Source organism: Triturus cristatus, chromosome 4_1 (assembly GCF_964204655.1).
Source record: "Triturus cristatus chromosome 4_1, aTriCri1.1, whole genome shotgun sequence".
Classification (NCBI taxonomy): domain Eukaryota; kingdom Metazoa; phylum Chordata; class Amphibia; order Caudata; family Salamandridae; genus Triturus; species Triturus cristatus.
In genome coordinates, this window is record NC_140585.1 from 1,187,893,688 (window position 1) to 1,187,917,485 (window position 23,798).

General features: G+C 43.8%; 1 protein-coding gene across 1 annotated transcript in view; it reads left to right on the plus strand.

The window, feature by feature from the left end:
• The window catches only part of PIN1 (peptidylprolyl cis/trans isomerase, NIMA-interacting 1), a 40,033-nt gene extending 24,369 nt beyond the window's left edge, over window positions 1-15,664 (plus strand). The window contains exons 2-4 of the mRNA XM_085654427.1: window positions 2,941-3,141; window positions 13,614-13,724; window positions 14,640-15,664. Of these exons, the coding sequence (XP_085510553.1) occupies window positions 2,941-3,141; window positions 13,614-13,724; window positions 14,640-14,749 (422 nt within the window). The 3' untranslated portion in view covers window positions 14,750-15,664. The remainder of the gene's footprint in view (window positions 1-2,940; window positions 3,142-13,613; window positions 13,725-14,639) is intronic.
• The last annotated feature ends 8,134 nt before the right edge of the window (window positions 15,665-23,798 follow it).

A 23,798-nucleotide genomic window follows, 5' to 3' on the forward strand; every position in this document is an offset into this window, starting at 1 on the left:
AAAGCCTTCTGCCACCTGCTCTTCTGACCCAGTTTGTCGTTTTTAGCCGTCGGGGTGTCTAGCACAAGCCAAGAATGATGCAGAGGGTCCCCTCTTTCATGAGCCCACAACACCTTGTTGTGCTGCTGTGGGTGCACCCATCTCCTGCACCACATAGCTGACCACCAGCCCCACCAAACAAAGCCAATGCTGGTACGCCAGGCCTTCTCAAGTGGCCTCAGGATGTCGCTCCTTAAGGCTGGTACATTTTAAGTGCAACAGGCAAATTCAGCCAAGACAAAGTCCTCTGGAGGCTGTTTTTCTGACAGCTCAGAGCTGCAATCCCCAACAGACGTGGTTTACAACATCCAGATTGATGCTCTGAGGGCCTCTCCCTGTTGAGCGGACACCACCCAGCCATCTGGTTGGGTCACACGCCCGCCTCCTGCACACTGTCCACCTACAGGGCCTTCCCTGATCCATAGTAGTCTCCCCACTCAGGACCTATTTTATTGAATTGCCACAGCCAGCACCTCTGTATCTGGGTAACTATCTATATGATGACCTACTTCACTGTACTTGGGCAGTCGCCTATCCTACCTTGACATCTCAGCGTTTATCTCTAACCCATCTATTGTGTCCATGATCCCCTTTCTGATCTCAAGGGTAGTTACTATCCCACCGACAAACAAGGGCACTCACTACCGATCCTTTATCTCCAAAGGGACTACTACTACATCTGTCTGGAACCACCCTGTTACTGAGCCACCTTTCACCATGAGCCACCCATTGACAACTCCCCATTCAAATGAACTCCCCAAGAGAGCAAACATAGCCTTTTTTTCCTTCAGTACTGTCAGTAAAGCATTTAAACTGCAGCACATGTATTGGAGTCTTTCTTCATTTTAATTAAATAACCACTGCAGTCATGGGACCCCAACCACAAGGGGTTCCACACTCTTGAACCCAAGAGCAAAAGTTCTTGGCAGGCCTCTCCTGAGGTGTTCCATCCATTATTCCCCGTGTGAAACTTGGGGTTATTTTCAAATGCATTATGGGGGGACTAAGTGGATAGAACACATTTGCTACGGGGTCCTGTATATGCGCTGATAGTAAGTGTTTGGGTGGAGTCACCAGACTCTATTGAGCATGTCTGCTGACTTCAGAGCGTTCAAGAGTTAATTAACTGTGATTAGTATGGTAGACTGGAGTATGGCAGGCAGGAGTATGGCAGATGGTTGGATAGTAAAGTTTGCAGTAGGTGTTATGTTAGTAGATTGCGTATTATACAGGATAGAAGAAGGTGCATAGGAAGAGGAGAATGACGGGGGAAAGTGATTACGAGAGTAAGAGTGGCTATTGAAGGAGTTGGAGAAAATTTAGAGCAGGTGTTTCCAACCAGTCCATCCAAGATACCAGTCACTTCCCAGACACCTTCAAAGTAGGTCGCAGCCTTGAGTTAATTTCTAAATACGGCCTGGGATACATTGTCTTTTAAGGTTCAGGAGGCACTAGTTTACTTACTTAACATTATTATGAGGCTGCAGTCAGCAGAGCCTGATAATGAGCAGTACTCAGTCAGATTTATGGGCCAAGCTGCGCTGCGGGGGTGAAGAACTGAAGTATTTAACTCTTAAGTAAAAGTTTGAACAAAAATGTTTCTGAATGCTTTTGAATGGGAAAAAATAAAATGAAAAGTTACCTTAACGATTAACTTCATTTAAATTTGTACCCATTTCAAAGTGCGGCATTTACTTCCAGGAGGTCTCTTGCTCTCGGTAGCCGGTATAAACTGTGTGGTATTTAGAACTGAAAAATAGTACTTTTTTTTAAATGGGAGAAATTAAAAATGAAGAGAACTTTTCTACTAAACATTAAGTATTAATGTCTTTCTCCACTTTTAATGAAGACAAATGCCTCTTACTGTTTTATGAAGCATATTTATTCACTCCCATTTAAACAATTTATTTTCTGGCATTAATAGGTCCCCATGCCTACCTGCCACTGAGAGCAAGGTGCTTGGTGTTTGGAAATGTGACACTTGGAAATGGGAGAACATTTAGATGACGTTTATGGAACCCACATAAACCGTTAACTCTTCAGTTTAATTTTCTCGATATAGTGCCATATTTATAAGTGAAACATAAAGCCGTTATTTTAAGCTGGAGAATTTTAAAGTTCAGAAAAATGTTCCAGACTCTAAATATTTTTCCTAGCACTTTTCTGCAGTTTAAATGTCTCCCATTTGTGTTATACATGTAACGTGCCACATACGATGAAAGGTATGTCCTGTGCCACAAGTACATAACGAAATAGTCTGTCACCCTTACACACACATCCCATTCTTAAGCATGCATGGTCATATCCTCCCCAAAGACCATGCTCACTGAACACATGGCAGCCCTGTCATAGTGCCCCTCGTCAAAGTATTTTGTTTAAACCATGGCATCTGACTCTATGGACAATAGGCTTAAAGCCAATTAAGCTGGATGTAGGGGCATCTGATAACGATGCCTGAGTTGCTTAGCCTTCAGTAACTCGCAATGATTTTCACTGATCAGAAGTAGCTCTCACTACAGAAAAGGTAGGAGACCCCTGATGTAGAACATTGTGGGAATATGTGGACTGCGAGTCTCTATTGGAGTCCATGGATGACTCTCCATCCACTCGTTCAGTGGAGGCTCACACTTTTAGATTAATACACATTTCAGCCATTAGTAGTAGGAGAAGGACATTCTTTTGTTGGCTGATCCAAAATTTAATTGTAATTTTCATCCAGCTGTGGCTGATATGAGTGAGTCCAAGCCTGTTTTTGTGATTATTTTGCTCAACACATGAACTCAGAAGTCACATGAGCAGTTATATTCTGTAATTCAATATCTGATCATTTTAAAGATGTTGTTTTTTTTTATAAGTGAATGCTAAATTTGTTTTCACGTTTACATTTTTCTTCTTTTTGAGGCCGTGTATATTACTTCAACCACATGACAAACGCAAGCCAGTGGGAAAGACCCAGTGGCTGTGGCAAAATGGACCAGGGTGAGCCGACCAAAGTCCGCTGTTCGCATCTTTTGGTGAAACACAATCAATCCCGACGACCTTCATCGTGGAGGCAGGATAAGATAACTCGCAGTAAAGAAGAAGCTTTGGAGCACATTAATGGTATGTATGATATTAAGAGAGAGGACCCCACCCTCCACCCTCAAAATAGTCAGTGTTCCTTTTCTAAAGGAGCTGTTAATGTTATGTTAAAGGGGACTTGTAGAGCGCTCGGCTACTCAAAGTGTCCCGGCGCTAAAAGTAACTGCCAGAGAAAAGAGATCATACACGTTTTCTGTCCTACCATTCACGACCTGTTGCAATCTATAGGGGGAACAGCCAGGTCTTAAGATGACGTCTAAAACTAAGGAATTCAGGATCACTTCTGAGGGCCAGGGGGAGGGAGTTCCATAACTTACTAACGATCACCTGGAAGGAACGACCTCCCTTCCTAGTTCGAAATAATTTTGGCACCACAAGCAGATGTAGTGTAGAAGATCTTAGCGTCCTCCCTGGACAATAGGGGGTAATTCTCTTTTTGAGATAAGAGGCCCCATTATCGTGGAGAGCTTTGAAAGCAAGGACCAATGCCTTAAAATCAATTCTGTTTTTTACTTTAAGCCAGTGTAATGTTTTGAAGTGGCTTGCCAAATGGGTCCTAGTGCCGACCCTCTCAACAGCCCTGGCCACAGCATTCTGAACCAGTTGCAGGCGGTTTACAAGAAATTTCGGGATGCCCAGATAGAGGACATTGGCATAGTCTAATCTAGAAATGATTAGAGCCTGAACTGCAGTCTGTTTATGGGACCGGGGCAGAAGAGAAAGGAAGTTCTCAACATTTTTAAAAGCCTAAAACCTGCGACTTCATAGAGCGATCCGAGTCTAATAGGACTCCAAGATTTTTCACAGTAGAGACGGGGCTAGGAGGAGAAGGCTGGTCCTGCGGCCACCACTTCTTCCACTCATCCCCTTGGGTGTGTCCAAAGATACTAATTTCGGTCTTTGCCGAATTACAGGACAACTGGTTCCGATAAAACCATCCAAAAATGTTGGACAGACATTCACTGATTAAAATTTCATTGAAGGGTTCATCCTTTCCATAAGTAAACAAAATTTGATAGTCGTCAGCATATGTTATAATCTTGGCTCCAAATATTTCAACAAGAGAGGCCAACGGGGCCATATATACATTGAAAAGAGTCGGGCTCAGCACAGAGCCCTGGGGTACTCCCACATTTAGTTGGGGAATGTCAGCAGAAAAAGGAGGAGACCAAACAGATTGACGCTCATTCAGGGAGGAAGAGAACCAGTTGAGAACCGTGCCCCGTAGGCCGCACTCTGTCTCTGGAGGAGGCGGTCATGGAGCACGGTGTCAAAAGCAGCGGAGAGATCAAGCAGTATAAGGACTGCTTTCCCTCCTCTGTCAAGAGTATTCCTAATGCTTTCAGAGATTTCTAGCAAAGCTGTCTCAGTGCTGTAGTTTGCTCTAAAGCCGGATTGACTTGCGTGTAGAGCATTAGTGGTTTCTAGATGGTTAGTAATTACTGCATTCACAGTTTTTGCAAAAAAAGGAAGCAGTGTTATAGGCCTGTAGTTACTAGTGACCGCTTGATCGGCCGAGGTTTTTTTTAGAAGAGGGAGTATCTTGACCAGTTTCCATCTCGCAGGAACTGTGCCAGTGCTCAGTGCCAAATTCAGCACATGATTGGCAGCAGGGTTCACAACTTCGGCAACAGATGCTAATATTTTGGCAGGGCACGGGTCGTAATGCGACCCAGATTTTAATGCTCTCATAATGGTTAGGGATGTATCCAGGGATATCGGAGGACATTCTTCTAAAACATCCGTCTGAGGACCGCCTAAGAGATCCGAAACATTGTCTAAATTTGACTGTGGGGATACAGCAAAGGAGTCCTGAATGGACTTAATCTTGTTGTAAAAGAATTTAGCAATATTTGCAGTCCATTCAGATGTAGGAGTGAAAGGGCTCTGAGTAACAATAGGGGAAACAAAATCTTTCACTACTTTAAAAAGTGCCTTGCTGCAATTGTTTGCGGACTCTATTTTTTTAGCTAGAAACTTTTGCTTCTCGTTTCGGACCTTCAGGGAGTGAGTTTTGAGAGCCTGCTTGTAGATGAGCTTGCTCTGGGGGTCATCATTTTTCCTCCAAGAGCGCTCAAAACATTTACAGGCTTTTTTACTCTGCCTCAGTTCCTCCGAGAACCACGGTGCCGAGGGACTATTCCGCATGTCCCTATGCACTTTGGGAAGAGCATGGTGAAGTGTCCAGTTATGAAGCCAGTTTTCTAAAGAGGATACTGCATCCTCAAGACCTTTCACCGGAATAGGGTGATGGAATTAGAATTTCCGCTAAGGTTACGGGGGTAATATTTTTAAAAGATCTAGTTACCTTAGATTGATTGCTAGATGAGGGCCAGGGCTTATGACATTCTACATGCATCCAAAAAGTGAGCAAGAAATGATCCGACCAGGTCAAAGCTAAAGGATTATCTAGTTCAATGTTATGGGACGGAAAAATCTGATCTAAAGTATGACCCCTGTTGTGCGTTGGAGAGAACACAAAAGGAGGCATACAAAAAATGTTAAATGATTCACATAACATTTTAGCCTCCAGATCAGTATTCTGGTCAAGTGTAAATTAAAATCGCCTAAAACCATACAATGTTTATATCTAGCAGCAATGGGGGCAGTAGCCAGGGCGATATTCTAAAAAACATCCCACCGGCCCCGGTGGCCTATAAATAAGTATTCCTGCAACAGACTGATGCGCAGAGATCGAAAGATAAAACCATAATCCCTCTGCTCCTACAAGATCGTTTACTGCAATAACCGAGCACCGAAGGGGGCTTTTATAAATAATAGCTACCCCCCACCACGGCTCCCAGTTTGATCTTTCCTAATAATTTTGTAGTCTGAAGGTATAGCATTCGCAAGAGTGGGGTTAGAGCCTTCTATGAAGCCAAGTTTCTGGGATAAAAATAAGATCAGGCTTGTCCTCCATAAGAAGGTCATGCAAAAGAAATTCATGCTTCCTCACCGATCGCGCATTCATGAGAAAAGCTTTAAGTTTATCATTCGCAGTGTTATTAACTTGAGGTTGGATACTGAGGGTAGATTCATACCCCCCTTCAGTCACGTAATGAGCGCTTGAGGGTACAGCCTCCCAATTGCAGACATTGCAAAACGGAGAATCCGGAGTCATGGCTAAATTAAAGCGAGTGCAACCACACACCGGCATTCTAAGCTTAGTCATGGAGTACTTACTGTATTTCCGCCTAATCGTATTCCCTTCCATGCTGGTTTTACCAACAGATACAGCGGTCCGAGCGCCGACTATGCGCAGACGGGCTTGCCTTGGGGCGCGCCAGCGGCGCGTCTGCTGCGCACCAGCGCAGCGTCCTCTTTTGAAGCCTCCAGAGCGTCTAGAACGCTAACTGGAGTGAAAATTGGCGGCACTTCCTGTGCAAATCAATTTGATTCCCCCAGTTCAATTCCCCAAAAAGCGGACACACAGAGCAAAATACAGTACACGATATTGATTAAAAACTGAGCATGACATGTTTGAGATTCTGAGGATGGCAGTTTGAGAAGCAGCTTGTTCTTCAAACAACCTTTCAACAATCTTTGAAGATTACTCATCCAAACAATCCCGGTACTGGCCTATTGCTAGCAAAAGATCTATTACTCTGCGATTCCAGGGTTTTTTCTGAACCTATCCAACTAGGGCTTTTCAGGGGTTTCACTCTGAACTTTAGGTGGTTCTTCCTATTGCAGTTTCTAAATCCTGCTGATTATACCTTAAATATATATCCGGTCTGCTTAAAAGCACAACCATTGTAGTGCAAGGTTACCATATTTACCACTTTACTAAATTGCCTGCCACGTAAAGTGCAGATAAGTGGCATAGGAGTAAAGGAAAAATTATTCACTGGTTGCTTAAGTGTAAATACTCCTAGAATAAAGCTGAATGTATATATCCAATATAAAATATGTATTTAAACTTCATCAGCAAAGTGCTAGCTGAACCATAATTGCAATGCAAATATATTCTAATTAAAAGATAACTGGTCTGATTTTTTTTTATTACAGATGGGGGTTTTAATCGTTTTAGAAATGTAGGCTCTTCGAGATCCTCTACAGTGTTTAGTAAGAGGTCATTTACATTTGTAGTTGAGCCTGTTCCTCACACACCTTTCACATGGGATGGATAACAAAGCATTTACTTCAGATGAGAACTATTCAATGAGCCAGGATGAAGGAAAGATTAAGCCCACAGCAACGCCGCCTCAAAGTCCTGACCTAGTCTGTCACTGTATCGCACACTATGATTCGTCATTTCTTCCAAATGTGTGGAAGGGCATCAACTTTCAATGAACTGAAAATCTAACATTTTTACGGGTACCCCTCTTCTGGAATGATGTACTGACCGGTACAACCATCCTGTTTAGGGAATTTGGACAGCAAGAGAGGTTTACCACATCAACCTGCTGGAACTTAAAGTAGTCTGCCTGGCTTCTATAATACTTTCTCTCATCCTTCCAGATTTGAAGTACTTTTATTTTTTTTTATTTTTTTTTAACTTATTTTATCAGACCAGCACCAATGTACGGTCTGAACTAACAAGGATATGTTCCACGACACTTTTCTTGAAAGTTCAAATGATCTGGAATTGTCTCAGAGCTAGCGTCTTACACATCATGACTGTTTGCCTTGGAGGTATTCAAAGCAAAGGGTAGACTCTCAGTGTCTCATGAGAACCTTCAGTAGGTTCTCAACAACTAAGTACTGTAAAACAGCTTTTGCAATTGGGACTTTCCACAGACCACCTTGCAGAAACAGAAAATGGCCATAACTGTGCTTCTAGGGACTGTCATCCATGATTGAAGGGAAGTGCCAACTTAATGAAATATTGAGGGAAGTTTGTTTACGTATTTCCTCTAATCCTCTTGGTCACATCAGCACTGACTAAGCCTTCCCACAGTCATGCCAGGATGACCCTCGTATCCCAGAAGTGGGTATGCACAAGCAGCTCCTGTGAAGATTGGTTCTCCTTCATGTTCTGGACCCCAGATCCTGCATCCCAGCCTCTCATTGTTGGACCTGGTGGCCTGGCTCTTGAACTTTGCATAATACAGGCTTTTGGACTTGTAGGATCTACTGAAAGGGGTGATGTATCTGTCCACCAGAACTTCATACACTTTCAAATGGAAGAGGTTCTGCATATAGGCATTCCCAATCACTATGATCCTTCCAGACACCAAGAAGAAACGCTGCTTCCATGTCTTACATTTGGTGAGATCTGGGGTGAGATCTGGATTGCACTTATCTGTTAATGTGCACCTCACAGCGATTATTACCTATAGGAAATCTCCAACAATAGCGACATTTCTTAGCGGGTATAAGAAAAGTATTTCCTCTTTAGATCTCCATCTCGGGAGCTTAACATAGTATTTTCTAAACTGATGGGTCCACCACGTAAGCCTACACCTAAGGCTTCTCTGCAACATGTGACCTGGAAAGCTTCTTTTCAAGCACCTATAGCCTCAGCTCAAGGCGGGCAACCATTGGAACTTATCTACCCAAAGTGGTTATAGTTTTCCATGTCTGACCATTTCTTTGCCGACTTGGTTTCCGAGAACTTCATTCACTGTGGAAAGTGTTCCTAATACTCATGTTAGGCAATCTGAACATTCATTTGTAAATTAATGTCTCGTTAGAATGGTTGTAAGTAGAAAGCCTGCCATTTCAAGGCGAATAGTTTCTAGTGCCTTACTGCGATATCAATTGGCAAATTAACCTGTGCCTATCGGATGTAAATCCCACTCTACAAAGGTTAAAGCTGATACATGTACTCTTTTGAGAAATGTACCTATTTCAGAAATAAGTTAAGCCATCCCTTGAAGGCCTGTTCATACATTTAAAAAAAGCTCTATTTGATTTGTACTCCAAGGCAAATAGCATGGGAAGACTGACTTCAGCAAACTTTTTTAGATTGCCTTTTTTCCCCCTTTCATTCTTGCATTTGGTTTCGGTGGGAGAATGCCTGTAATCATTCTCCAAGTGAATCCTACCCATTAGAATTGATGGTAAACCTGTACATCTTATATCCAGGATCCTTTTTGGTACTGTAAAAATGAACTGACCTGTGGTGCATCCTAGGACACTGGAGGCACATGAGTTTTTCCACCCTCGTTCTGTGGCGGCCCTTTTCATGACATTGCGCTGCCTCACCTTTTTTTTTTTTTTTTTTAAATTACTTTATTTTGTGTGTGTGAAGGATGTAGACACATCCGGAGCTGCTGCGCCCCCCCCCTTGCTTTGAGACTCTCACGGGTGAGTAGCTCGCTATATAACCCCCTGATTAATTTGATTATATTGAATTTTTTGATTTTATATAATCTCTTTAAAAAAAAAAAATTATATATGACTAACTATTACACATTTTATTAAGCTTCAATTATTTTTTTAATTATTACGTGTACTATTGTACAGAGAAATGTTTCACTTTAGAAGCCCCCAGACAGCCCATCTGTCTTGTGAAAGACTTATTGGGGACATACTGCAAGCTTACCTGAAAAGCGACTACACCCACTGCTTTCCATTGGCTTTTTGTTTTGCTATTTCTATTTTCTTGCTTCCTGATTTTTCTTCTTCAAATGTCATCCATCTCCTGTTTGCCCCTCCATGGAGCATTGCCTCTTTACGTGTCTCGGACTGGCTGCTTCATGATTCTACCAGTGTCCACTTTTTGGGAACAATTTTCCTTTTTTTTGTGAAGGATTCAAGGACTTTTTTTTTTTTTTTTTTTTTTTTTTCTCCAGCTTCCTAAATCTTTTCCTTTCTTCCCCTCCCCCCAGCGCTTTCCACATCATGTGTTTGATTTCCAACCACGCTTATCCCCCACCACCACCCTCCCTGTTAATTTTCCCACCTTCCTACCCTCCCTGTTAATTTTCCCACCTTCCTCTCCAGGCCTGCTTCCAGTTTGCTTTCAGGAACCCACTGCCTTTTTCATTTTGTATATTTTCACACCAATATTGGTTTTTTCACAGGGTTTTTTTTTTTTTTTGTGGGAGCCAAGCATTGTTCAGTCCTGAATGACAGCGGTCAAGACATTCCGTGCATTAGTCCAGCAGCCTACTCTGATGCACACAAGGCTGAGATAGCAAAATGGGAGGAGGGGGCCAGCGAGCTAGGCAGTGCTTAACGTAGTTTCACTACCAAGTAAAGAACCGGATATAAAACGACCACAAATTAGAGATCGGTGAGCCAACAAATTAGTAGGGAGAGCTTAAGAGCCCATGCACTAGCCCAGCCGTGAATGTATTTGGCAATTAAATTAGCAAATTTTGCAACAAACATGCTAGAATATAATAATGTCTTTAAAATTTACAATTCTATGTTTCACTTTAGTACATCATAATATATCTTATCCATGTATTCAGAGTTATTTATTATAAGTAAGTTTTAAAACATGAACTGACAATCGTTTTCGCCCAACCCTGATGACATGGCTATTGGAGAACTAAGAGTAAGTAGGCTGTCGTATGCAAACTAAATATGTCCTAGGTTCATATAGGTGGTGCAACATTATATGCTAATCAAATGCAAGGATTTTGTACAGCGCACATACTCATATAATTGTAATAATGAACAAAGACCCAGTTAAATTATTTCCTTAGGATCACACAATTATAATAATGCTGTGCAGCGTTCTCTCTCGTGTACTTATCCCCTACCTCTGTTTTATCTCTCCTCTGTGTGCTTCTCCCCTGGGCCTCCTATTTTTTTTTTTTCCTTTTTTCAATTAAAAAATAAAACGTTGTAATTTGGTAGGTGCACACATGTGTGGTAACTCATGTGCATGCATGGGTCTTCACGCTTGCGCACACCTACAAAATAATGAAGTTGCATCGTCGCAGGAAAACTAACCTTTTTGCTAGTACTGAACATCATCGCAAAAGCCAATTGTAAAGTCAATATGTTCTCAAGATGTGACCTGTTGGCTTTGCCGTTGCTTGTTTTAAAGTGATCCCACACATGAGTGGGGCAATTCAGTCATATGAAAAAGTGCTATTGCAAAGCGGAAAAAAACAGTGGCCCACTTTTAACTTGACAATTTTGAGGTCGAAGCCTACCAGACAGCACGCCTGTCTGGTTGAAAAACACTACTTTTACACTGTGAAAGCTTCCCTGGGAATGCATGAAGTCTGTTGCTTACCATTGACTATGTGGTTTGTAACTCACATTTGCTTGCTTTCTATTTGCTGGCTTAATTTGTTTTGGGCTGTCCATGTTTGTCCCTCCAGTGGAGCATAGCTGGTTTACCACCTCTGACTTGCTCCTTGCATTCTTCCACCAGCACTTCCTTTCTGCAAACAGGCCTTTAAGTTTTGTTCTTAGCTTATCACATTTGCTGTGCATTCAAATTCAGAGGTCAAATGTCAGACTCTGTCTTCCGAGAGAGCTTGATGTTTACTTTTCTTTCGGACTTTAAAGAAAGATTATATGTGGCAATCTTGCTGGGTACTGGGGTGAGAAAAGAATATTTTTTACGAGGCACACAACAAAATTTAAATGTCTAAGTGAAGTGCAAATATTTCCGAATATATCCATTATGAAAGCGCAAATGACGCACATTTGTCATTCTAAATTGTTGTGGAAATTAATATTTTAAAATGATCAAAACAAATCAGTACACTAGGTGGTGCCATTTTCACACTATCATTTGTGCGCGGTATAGTTTTGTCTGTAAAAATGTATGTGCAAATGTAATTATAATTTCAGTTGAAAATGAATTGTCTGTATTGGCTGTGTGCTACTACGTGATGCATAAGCCAAGGCACTCGACACCCCGCATCTCTGGTGTACAACATGGCCTAAACACATTGGCGAAGCAATTAGCTTTTGCATATGTGCGACCTACTGGCTTTGGCAGTGCGTGTTCCCCTTGCTGCTGTGATACATCTGTCCTGTGTCTGGAATTTGCCAAATTCTCTGCGCTGCAGAAAAGCAAATTAACTGTTGGATCTGACCCTTTTTGCTTTGGACCTGTACTGCAAATGTGGGCAACCCATCGCAATTGAACATTTCAGACTGTTCGATGAACGAGTCCTGAACATGTCTGCTGTCGAGGTACTTTTTAGAAAGAATAATGGCTGAAGTTTGGGTAATTCTGCTACAAGCGAGCAGTAATTTTAAAATCCATATTTCCAAACAAAATGTTGCTATAAATGCAGCTGCTTTTGTGTCGAAATGTATGCACCTCTGCCACCTTGTGACTGTCTTGAGGAAATAACTAAAGCTGAGGAGATATATAATTCAAAGTAACCCAGTTGGTTTTTGTTATACTTTCGCTAGATATGATCAGTTCCACATTAGTGGTATTTTTGTTAATAAATGTTTACCACTTTAAGAAACATGTTTTGTTCGTTTTACCTTCAATTTTGTCAGTATATTGATTTAGATTTTTTTTAAATTAAATGTTTGGTAGAGGCGCATGGGTATGGCAACGGTAAAGGGCCCCAACCCTCGCATTCAACCACAAAAAGGCTGGACCCAGATTACAAAAAGCCTTAGCTGAACAGCAGAAGTATGCCTAGGAAATATCCTAGGTTGTTTATGCAGCCATTAGGCCTAGTGCATGCCAGGCGAAGGCTTGCAAACAAGGGCTCCACACTCTTGTGTAATTTTGTCTTATAACTACAGCGTGTAAGGATAGTACCATGCTGCTTATGTTCGGCTGTTGAGCAAATCCAGAGTGAGATTTTTTTTTTTGTGTGATGCATAAATAACTACTTGATGTGTTCTTTGCAGAAATGTTTGTATACACTGCTGTTTTCAAGATCAAACCACTGCCAAGGAAAGCTACCCTACTCCCGAAGTGCCCTCTCTTGGTCGTTATTTACAGTCTGCATTGAACGAAACTACTTATTCAATGCGCTTTTATTGCACAAAGTACCAAAATGCAACTTTGTGAAGGCCTCTATTGGAAACACATGATTGGCTGTCAAACGCCAAATGTAAATGTGTTTTATACATCTACAACTAATTAATAAACTTGTAAGTGTATCAGTTTGACATGAGTGGTATTCCGTGACTCCTAATTTATTTATGGTGCAAAATAGCTGTGCTCTCGATGTCACAGAGCGGTTCTACACTATTTTACATTGTTTGCCTACTTACTGCATCACCAAACCATGTATAATGTTTGCTATAATAGAATAGGTTTAACGTCATCCAATGCCCCCGGCATTCATTATTGCTTAAGTGCCTGGCTTAAAATGATGCATGCCTGTACAATGGTCTCAACAAATTAATTAAATGTTTGTGTTAACACCTTTATGGCTTCTGTAATTACAATTGTTTAGTGATACATCAGGTTTGTGAGCTTGTGTGCATAGTCTATTCCTATTTACACCTGTGGGATATACATTTTTACTGTGTAATTTTTTTTATTTGATCCATTGTCACCAACTCTTTTCTAATTTGAGTGCCACAGCAGTGGTACCTGTGTCTTCTGTGTTGTTCGAATGCTCATGTATTTGTGCTTGCTGCTTTCTTTGCCTTAACAGGTTACATTCAGAAGATAAAATCTGGAGACGAGGACTTTGAGGCGCTGGCATCCCAGTTCAGTGACTGCAGCTCGGCAAAGGCAGGCGGTGACTTGGGGCACTTTGAGAGAGGTAGGACATGTTCCTGTCTGTAGCATGCTTGATCAATGCATGCAGGTTGATGTGGAAGGCAGGGTTGCATACCAGGATACTTTATTATCACAATCTTGTGCAGCATGGGAACGTCTGTTTGCTCAAATCTAATTGTGTGCTTTAAAAGGGTGCTGCGCCCACTCCTGGTCGGACGTGCTGGTAACATTGGCAAACCTTGTCCAATATATTCTCTGTCGAATATTTGAGCGGAGCATAAACATTTGAGAACTTAGGGCAACATTTGTGTGCGATCTGCACAGTGGTCAAGAGCTGTGAAAGTCCTGGACTTTTAACTTGCAAGTGCCCAAATAATGTCTTGAAGAAAATAGTAACCCTCTTACAAGGACGTTCTTTGACCCAAGTCCATTCCGGCATGCTGTAATTCTCGAGCTGAAGAACCTAGCAGTTTTAAATGCACTGCTAGCTTACATACATCTTTAGGCAGATCATTGATGGTGCAGGGGAAAAAAAAATATATATTTCTATAGCAATGAGGTTAACATAGGAGGATGCAACAGTACTCTCACAATGCTTTACTTAACAGCAAAGGAAGATGTAAGTGCTTGAATAACTTTAAACCGCTATGGGGCATTCCTTTGTTTTAATTTGACATTAAAGATATGTGGGGGGGGGGGGGGGTGTGGGTGAAATGGGTCACCAACTTTCAAATAGTTCTTCACCATCGTTTTTCAGAAGGTAGTCTAGTACCAGCCACTTTCTGAGCTGTTGACTGACGCTTGGTAAGAGTGGTTTAGTAACCATTTTTTTCTTTAACCATTCGCTTTTTGGGTTCTGTAATTTAGACTGGGTAATTTAAAGCTGGTTAAACTTTTGGATAGCAACTTTAAAACTGGATGGGGAACTGACTGTTTTTATTTTTTTTATTTTATTCAGGACACATGCAGAAACCATTTGAAGATGCGTCTTTTGCACTGAGGCCTGGTGAGATGAGCGGACCAGTGTTTTCCGATTCTGGCATCCACATTATTTTACGCACAGAATGACAAACCTGTTTGCGAATGACCTCATGGGTGAGGGAGCGCAGTAGGATGCCATACCGGGTGGGGATTAAAAAAAACTGTATGCTCCCGATGAGCCTTCAGTCCAATACTTCATTTCACGTACCACCCTCCATGAGGTCCCAATAAATTATTATTCACCTTCTTAGAACTGCATGGTTAGCCAAGGATTTAAAAAAAGGCCAACTGAATGAACCTTGTATAAAGGTGGGTGCTTTTTTTTTTTTGGCAGTATAAAATGTTAATCTTGGCTGTTTACCTGCATCCTCTTCCAGTTCAACAGCCCTCATCAGCAAATATAAAAAGTGAATTGTGGGAAGCTGGATATGTCGGTTTATAAATAAAGAAAGCTCACTTAAGTAGCGAACAAGTAATGATTCTGTTTGCTTATGTTTTTCAGTGATAAAGGAGCTTTGTCTAGGTCTCACAATTGTGAGACTGATGCATGCTATCAGAGGACTGATGGCGCATCAAATACTCCTTGCCACCCTTTTTTCATGAGTTGTTCCCAAAAGCAATTTGCAGATTTTTTTTTTCCTCCTCTCCCCCAGACTTCGAGGCTGGTGCTCTTTAGTTAATTTAAAAAAAAAAAAATGCTATTCCCATGTTTTAAATTTTTATGGTTTGAGCATCCTTTGCACGTCCATCACACGTTTGCTCTATGTGTAGATTTCCACCCTGGCTGTGAATATCTATTGGAGCAGGTTCTGAATATATTTTGCAACAGTACTTTTCAGTGCTTCCTTGTCCATTATATTAAAGCTACAGTGTTTGCGGTAGTCCATTGATTTGCAGACTGCTTTAGAATTGAAATGACTTTTTTTTTTTTTTTTTTTTCCCTTCTGAAAGTTGTTCAAGTTATGACAATAAAATGTTTTGTCGGCTGTCTATTTTAATGTACGATTTGTGTACTCGTTTCTTTCACAGGGCGCAGCTTGTGCTCTTTTGCAGGATGAGGTCAGTAGCATTCTCGTCTGCCCCACTGCTAAGAGGAGGAGGTCTTTTCAGGGGTGATTGGTTACTGCCTGCTCACATACTAATGGCGCGGTTTATAGATCATATGCATTAGTCTTGGCGAAACTGAATAAGGGTTTTTCACATTACACATAAGGTATGTTATACAAAAATAGTCTGAATCCCACTGCCTCCTTTTCAGTTGCATAGTTGTAGAAACATCATTCACCATTGTAAAGACCAGACACAATTTAAGTTGGAAATAGTACGATCACATCTGTTTAAAACCCACACACTCAGAATTTTATGTTCTAGTTACTAAAAGTGCATCAATATGTTGTAACAACCGGAGTGGATCAAATGACTGGCTTGAGCTTTGCATCACTAGATACTTGCACCCAATACTATGGGTTTGGATTTAGCCAAGTGTCTTGTGAATTTCATGGCTGAAGAAACAATGAAAATGCTTCTTTATTCTTGTTTGCTTTTTATTTACCTTCAAATTTTTGTTTTATTAAAAATTGGTTTGTGCAATTTTGAAATTCAGAAAGTGCATAGCCATATGCTCCAAGTTAACGAGCAGCTTCATATATGTATTGTAGAATAGCAGTCCTTACAAGACTACTTCAGATTTGGGTCTTTGCTGTTCTCCTTCAGCCCATGTTAGGGTTGTTTTTTTCAAAGGTACTGGTCTCAGTTGCAATCTTTTGACAGTCACAGGGTGTGCTTTTTCTTTTTGATGACTAATGTAACGTTTCAGCTCAGGAAACGAGCTTTGCAAAGCCAATAGGTTTTGTCTATGGGAGAGCTATTGGCTTTGTCAATTTCTTTTAGCCATATTGTACAGCAGCATTGCTGAAAGTTAGGGGACAAAGCTATGAAGCAACCATTGCTGATCCAGAGGGCCAGTGATCTGTTCTTAGTATGGGGTGATTCCCTGCCTTCACAAAAATAACGATAAATTCTCTTAAGTCCGAGCAGAAGTCTGCCTTTTTGGCCCGTCACATAGAGATGCCAAAAAAGCCATACAGAGCAGGGAGCGCACTGCTGTTTGCATTTGTGTTGATCTTGAAGCCAGCTGACACCAATTTTGGGTGGTTTGATCCTTGTGGGACCAATAAAAAGGTGAGTCGAGCAACAATGTGGGAAGGGGCATGGGTGAACCTGACAAAGAATACAGGAGGAGCGTGGGGTTGCAGGGCAAGCAACTGTCCTGGAAGAGGGGTGGGGAGGGAAGGGTGTGAAAATAAAGCAACTGGCAAACTGAAACCAGCTGCTGTGCTGACTAATGAAAGCCAAAGAAATGAGATTGACAAAAGAAGCTAGTTAGTAGTAAGTAATTGGGAAAGAGGGATACATTTTGTTAATAGCCACAATAGATTTCGAGTGACTGCACAAGTGCTGTCTCAGATGAGACCGAAGAAGCCAAGATCATGGGAGATGGTCTTGTCCATAACTGCAAAAAGGGGGTTGAAGACCTTTAAAAAGATTTCTATTTTCTCTTGGAGGTAGTTCTTGAGGCCATTTTCGAGTAGGTTACCTTCTGTGCTTCGAGGACCCTAATCTGGTCCCAGGCTTTAAACCATGCTTAGTACATTGAGCACTTAATTTTGCTAGAGAAAATGGTTGAAACTCTGTCAGAAGCAAGTGCTTTTACATTGTGGGTTTTCTTTTTTCTGACTTTTTTTCCTCTCTCTCTCCAGGTCACTTGCCCAGTAAAGCGAACACCAGGCATACAATTTAGTACCACACCCGAAGATGCCGTAACATTTCTTTTATTCTTAAAGTTGAGACTGCGTGGATAGCTGTGCGGTCAGCTACACCAGAGAAGACTTTTTTAATTTGCTTTCTGGAAAGTATGGTTAAAGCTAGGGCCCACAACAGAATTCACACTAAATAAATGTATGTAGGCCTCTGGGTTTCCTGCGCTCTTCTCTCCCCCTCCTCCCGCTTGAAATTACTATTGAGAACAAAGAATTGAACAGAGAAATGTCAAACACTGGAATCTCATTAATCTCCTGAATTCCCCAGATGTCAGGCTGGAGCTGAAAACTTTTGTTTGAGCAGTACCCCATGCGTGCTGTTGGGTGGCTCTGTTCAGCTCCGCTTGACATAGTCTGTGTCATTCACGTCAGTTATGTCATCTCCACCTATACAGGTGCCACCCAGGAGCACGGATGTCAGTTATTTTCTTCCCGTGCCAGTTGAGCGCTGATCCTGTGAAGAGCTACCCCTCTGTCTCTTTTTGACTGACTTTTTTTGACATTTTGTTGACCATTTTTTTCATGTGTGTGGAGGGATGTTCTCCATGTACAGGATTCAAGCTGTGTGGCGCCGGTCACCACACTGTCAGTTACCGACCCCCCCCCCCCCCCCCCGCCCCCCCATCTCTTCTGCTTGTGGTGCCCTGAGCGCACCTACAACATAGTAGTGCTCGGATTGCCAAGCCACGGTGCCGAAGGCCTTGCAGGAGCGATCTTTGAAGCTTCTGGTGGACCGGCAGTCGACACTGTCGAGCGCAACTCCTCTGAGGTCCTGTTAGACAAAGAAGTTCGTGGGACTGCTCCAGGAGCCTGGGAAGAAAACACAAGAAGTACAAACTGACTTAGACTTTGTTTGAAGAGGAGACCAGTACGGTGCGTCTGCACTCTAGGCAGTGTTCTGTGGGGCTGAATCCAGGTTTGACCTTCTGATATCTTGGAGAAACCAGTGCATTGGGCACATCTCCAGATACTGGTATCCTCTCTCCACATAGTGTGGCTACGGAAATGTGGGCATCTTATGCCGTGGTGGTGAGGAGGGCAGCAGAGGTTCTTGGACTGGAGCTGCCCTTGGTGCAAGTCAGGACTAATCTCTTGACCGAGGTGCTTCAGCCTGGGGCTTCTGCGTCTGAACCCCATTTGCCCTTTAATGAAGCACTGGCTGATTTCCTTCTAGGCACTTAGTCCAGGCCTAGCACAGGGGCTCCTGTGAACATGACCATTGCAGCCCTGCCCCAGGTCATCCAAGGTCCCTTACCCAACACTTCACCCTTGAGAGCTTTGTGGCTCGGGCTTCAGTGTTCCGTGGCTCAGACTTCAGCGTCCCATGGCACATTCCCTTCTGCCCCTTTGGCTAGGGAATCCAAGAGGCTGGTTGCACATGGGAATATTATGTTTTCTTCCAGCCGGACATTGTGGTCAGTGAACGCTGCATGCTTATTGGGCCGTTTCTCGCACACCCTATGGGAACGATTGCGCAAGTGCTGCCACAGGTACTGGAGGAGTCCCGGGGCCGTACTCTCCCAGCCAGTTAAAGATGGGAGGTATGCAGCCAAGTTCACCATCCGGTGTGGCTTGGATACAACTGGCTCACTGGGGAGAGCAATTTCGTTGATGGTGGCTTTATAGCGCCATGCCTGGCTGAGAACATCTGGCTTATTGGGTGATATCCAGCCTAACCTCATGGACATGCCCTTTAACAGGACACATCTTTTTGGTGAGAAAGTGGACTCTGCTTTAGGCTACTGCCAGATTCTTGAGCCTCTCAGTTAAATCTCGTGGCCAGTCTAGCTTTCACCCCTTTCATGTTGAAGGAAGGGGTTTTCAACTGTCTGCCATATCCCGGCCACCGTCCCACGCAGACTTCCCGAGTTGTGCGATGACACTATTCATTCCGAACTCTAAATGTAAGCTGGAAGTTGTCTGCCAGCAGCTACAGTATCTACGCATTCCTACTTTGGTTCTGCAGGCCACGTTACTTCAGTCGAAGAGAGAATTCAATAACATCTCGTCTGCTGGAGGTCCATAACATTGGACAAATGGGTCTTGTAGATCAGTGAGTAAGGGTTGTTGTCGTCATCCTCATTATTTTAGAAGTTGGCACTGGTTGCTATTCCCACTACGTTCTGATACTAGAGCAAACGTTTGCAGCCCATCTTGGATTGTTGGGTTGCCAATCTCATCCTCAAACGGGAGAAATTCAGGATGCTCGTGTTGGCTCGGGTCTTGGCTGCCCTAGACCAATGAGACTGGCTAGTAGCGTTGGACTTACAGGATGTGTATCTTCAAATCTGCATCCTGCCTGCCCACAGGCATTACCTACAGTTCAAGGTAGGCCATGAGCACTTGAAATTCACGGTGCTTCCATTTGGCCTTGCCAGCGTCCCTCGTATGTTCGCCAAGGTGATGGCGGTGGTTACAGCTCATCTGCGCAGGTTATGTGTGTCTGTGTTCACTTGTCTCGACTACTGGGTGTTAAAGGCGTCTTCACCTCAGGTTGTCGTCTCCCACCTCCAGACTACAGCAAACATCCTGCATTCGCTGGGGTTCTCTCTAAATGTGCCAAAGTCCTACCTGACTCCTTCTCAGACGCTCCCTTTCATCTGAGCTGTTCTGGACACAGTGCAGTTTCGGGATTATCCTCCCAAGCAATGAGTCCTGGATATTTAGGCTACGATACTGATGTTTCAGCCACTATCCTGGATTTCAGCGTGAATGATGAGGCTGCTGTGACTTATGGTTTCCTGCTTCCTGTTGGTTAATCACACCAATGGTGTATGCGGAGCTCTGCAGGGGACCTGAAGTTACAGTGGGCACAGTATCTGGGGAATCTCCCTGGCATGGTCCAGATCTCGGAGTAAAGTGCAAAAGACCTGCAGTAGTGGCTAACGAACTGTGACTGGGTCAGAGGCAGATCCCTCACTCTTCCCCAACCAGATCTCACAGTAGTGACCGATTCATCACTCCTGTGATGAGGTGGCCATCTCGGAGAGGTGGAGTTCAGGAAACCCTGGTCTCTGGCGGATTTAAGTTGTTGGAGCTTCGAGCAATTTGCTTGACATTGAAAGCTTTTCTTCCTCTGTCAAGGGGAAGTTAATGCAAGTGTCCATGGACAACCTCATTGCCATGTGGGCCTTATACAAGCAGGTTGTAGTGGGGGTCATGGACTCTTTGTCAAGGGGCCCTGCTTCACTGGCCATTGCTGGAACAGCAGGGCATAACCCTGGTGGTTCAACATCTGGCAGGTTCTCTGACTGCCAGGGCATGCTAACACGGTCATCTGCCTAGTGGATCACGGGTGGTGTCTCCAGTTGGAGGTGGCGCAAGGTCTCGTTCAGCCGCGGGGAGAGCCTGGGTTGGGTCGGTCAGCCTCTGAAGAGAATGTGCAATATCAAGTTTTTGTGTGCTCGAGTTTCCAAGGCAGCTATTGCTCGGTGATGCTTTTTGTCACGAGTGGCGCTCAGGCCTCTTGTTCTCCTTTCCGCCCATACCACTTCTGCCCAGAGTTCTCAAGTATGACTGGATCCAAGTCATTTTTATGTCTCTGGACTGGGTACGGAGAGTCTGGAATCCAGAGCTTCTTCAAATGATCATTGATCAGGCTGCCTCTTGGGGATGCTCTTCTGTCGCAGCAGGGGAGGGGTCTTCCACCCGGACCTGTCAACTCTCTGCCTCCTTGCATGGAGCTTGAGCGGGGACAGTTGATCGCTTTCAACCTTCTAATGTACATAATGTTATTTTGGTGCCCTTCTCGAATACAGTATAAACCTGCTGTTGGCAAAATATTGTACAGAAAGCTCTATTGACCCTCTTTCTGCTTCTCCAACTAATCTTACCCATGAACAGGAAGGCTCTGCTTTGGGTACTCATAAGGGTCTTCTGTCTGCTTTCTTGCGGCTGCGGCACCAACCCTCGATGTTCAAATCCCCTATTGTAAGTCGTTTCTTAAAAGGGCTAGTGCATGTTTCCTCCTATGCACTTTGTAATGCTGCGTTGGGACCTTAATTTGGCTCTCACATAACTTATGTGGGTTCCCTTTGTGCCTTTGCATAACTTCCCCTCCAGCTGCTTACCATCAAGACAGCCTTTCTAGTGGTTATAACACATGCTTGGAGTGTTAGTGAATTACAGGCTTTGTCATGCAAGACTCCCTACATGATATTTTAGGATAAGGTGATGCTTCACACCTGTGCCTCATCCTACCAAAAGTAGTCACCCCCATACCATCTGGATCAATCGGGTATGCTGCCCACCATTTTAGGTCCCCTGCATTCCTCTAAGTAAAAGGAGAGTTTCCACTGTCTGGACGCTAAGAGTGCAGAAACAAACCATTTCATGCTGGGTCGTTATCTGCATTAAAATCTGCTACGCCCTGGCTAGGAAGCAGCCTCCTGAGTGTTTACGGGCCCATTCTACCAGGGAAAAAGCTGTGACCACTGTGTTTACTCCTAGTGTCACAGTCCTGTATATCTGCCAGGCAGCAGCGTGGGCATCTCTCCAGGACTTTTTAGTTTAGAAAATCTGTCCGTAGCCCACTGGCAGTATGGTATGGCTTGGGTATCAATTCAAAGGTAAGGAATCTGCTGCTAAAAGTCTCTATTAGATGCACAAGTTACTTACCTTTGATAACACATTATCTGGTAGAGACCGTGTCTAGCTGCAGATTCCTTACAGACCCACCCAAGCCTCCCTGCTCCGTGGCCTTATTGGTTAGGGCTAGGGTTGTGCTCTTATCGGGGCCCTAGTTGTGATACCCGTCAGTTCACTACATGGCTCTACACTTCTGGCGTGGAGAAAGTGAAAAAACTGTTGTCCTTGTGCCTGGGTGGCATCTATATAGGTGACCGCGACGTCATAGCTGATGCTAACGATGTCACTCGGAGCCACCCAACGGCGCACAGGGGTACGGCTCATGCAAAAGTTTATAAGTTCAGTGTGACGCCTGGAAAGTTCAATGGTAAGGAATTTGCAGCTAGATATTGTCTCGATCAGATAATGTGTTGCTGAAGGTAAGTAACTTGTCCAGTAAGAGTCTTTGAAACAAAAGTCTGTGTATAAAGCCCTTTTCTCTGAAATGTGGGACCTTGCACTGAGACAGGTCACACAGCTGCAGGCTGAAACTGAAAATGGCCTAGAAAGGTTAAAAATAGCTTTTAATCTGCTAAATGTGGAACAGAATTTTAACCCACCATGGTCTGACGAAAGAATGTTTTGCAGCGTGAATCTTTCTGGATTCACTATGCTGTGCATTATTCCGCGATCTTGTGGTTGGGTCCGGATTCGTAGTCCCACCTTTGGGGCGCCATCTTCAGATTCTTTTTTCCGCCGTTGGGTCTGGATCGTCATCGGGAAGCTCCAGAATTACAATCGAAGGAAGAAGGAAAAGCGAGTTTCGTAGATTAAATAACTACGAAGATATCACAGGAAAGTAATATATCACATCAGGAGCGCGAAGAAGGAAGTGTTCCGCCTTTTTCTTCGACGCCCTTGGAGAATGCGCACTCAGAGGCCCTGAGCGCAATGGACAAGACGCCCTTCAAGTTCTGCCCTAACTGCCACCACAAGTTCGCGCAGAAGGACCAGCATCCGGTCTGCAACGTCTGCCTACCGGTCGACCACCAGAGCAAGGACTGCAAGGCCTGCTCAGCCTTCGTGCCGAAGACGCTCCGGGTGAGAACGTCAGAGAAGAGCCAACGCCAGCATGGATGGCAAGGGTAAGGCCCCGTCGCTCTACGATCTGGGCCTCTCCACAGACTATGAGGACAACGTCGCCGAGGGACCTGAAAACTTCATGGTCGTAGAGACCGACAAGAAAAATGAAGACTAGGTAAAAGAATCGTCGACCTCAAAACACCTGAAAATTCCTCAAACCCGAGGGTGACTCGAGAAAATCTGAGTCAAAGTCCACGAAGGGAGCCCCGGCGCCGAAAACTTCGACGACCAAGGGGGGAACCATGAACAAGAGGCCGAGCGGATCCTTCGAAAAGGACTCCCTGGTGCCGAAAGACGCCGAAAGGCAAGGTTCGTCGAAGACAACCCATGAAACGGGCGCTCGACGCAGAAGAACAGGTCGGCGTCGACGCAAGTTCCGTCGAAGAGGCCCGCGGTCGACGCTGAAAGCATCTCCGAGATGGAGAAAAAGAAGAGGTGGCTTGAGGCCGAAATGGAACATCCGTCAGAGGAAGAAGGAGTTCGACGCCAACGGCTCCACTGACGAACGTTGTCGAAATCGAGGACGAATTCGACACCGAGGGGCTGCCGAGAGATCTCGAAGAGGAAGACGAGACCTATTATGAAGGCGAACCCGAGGAAGAAGACCA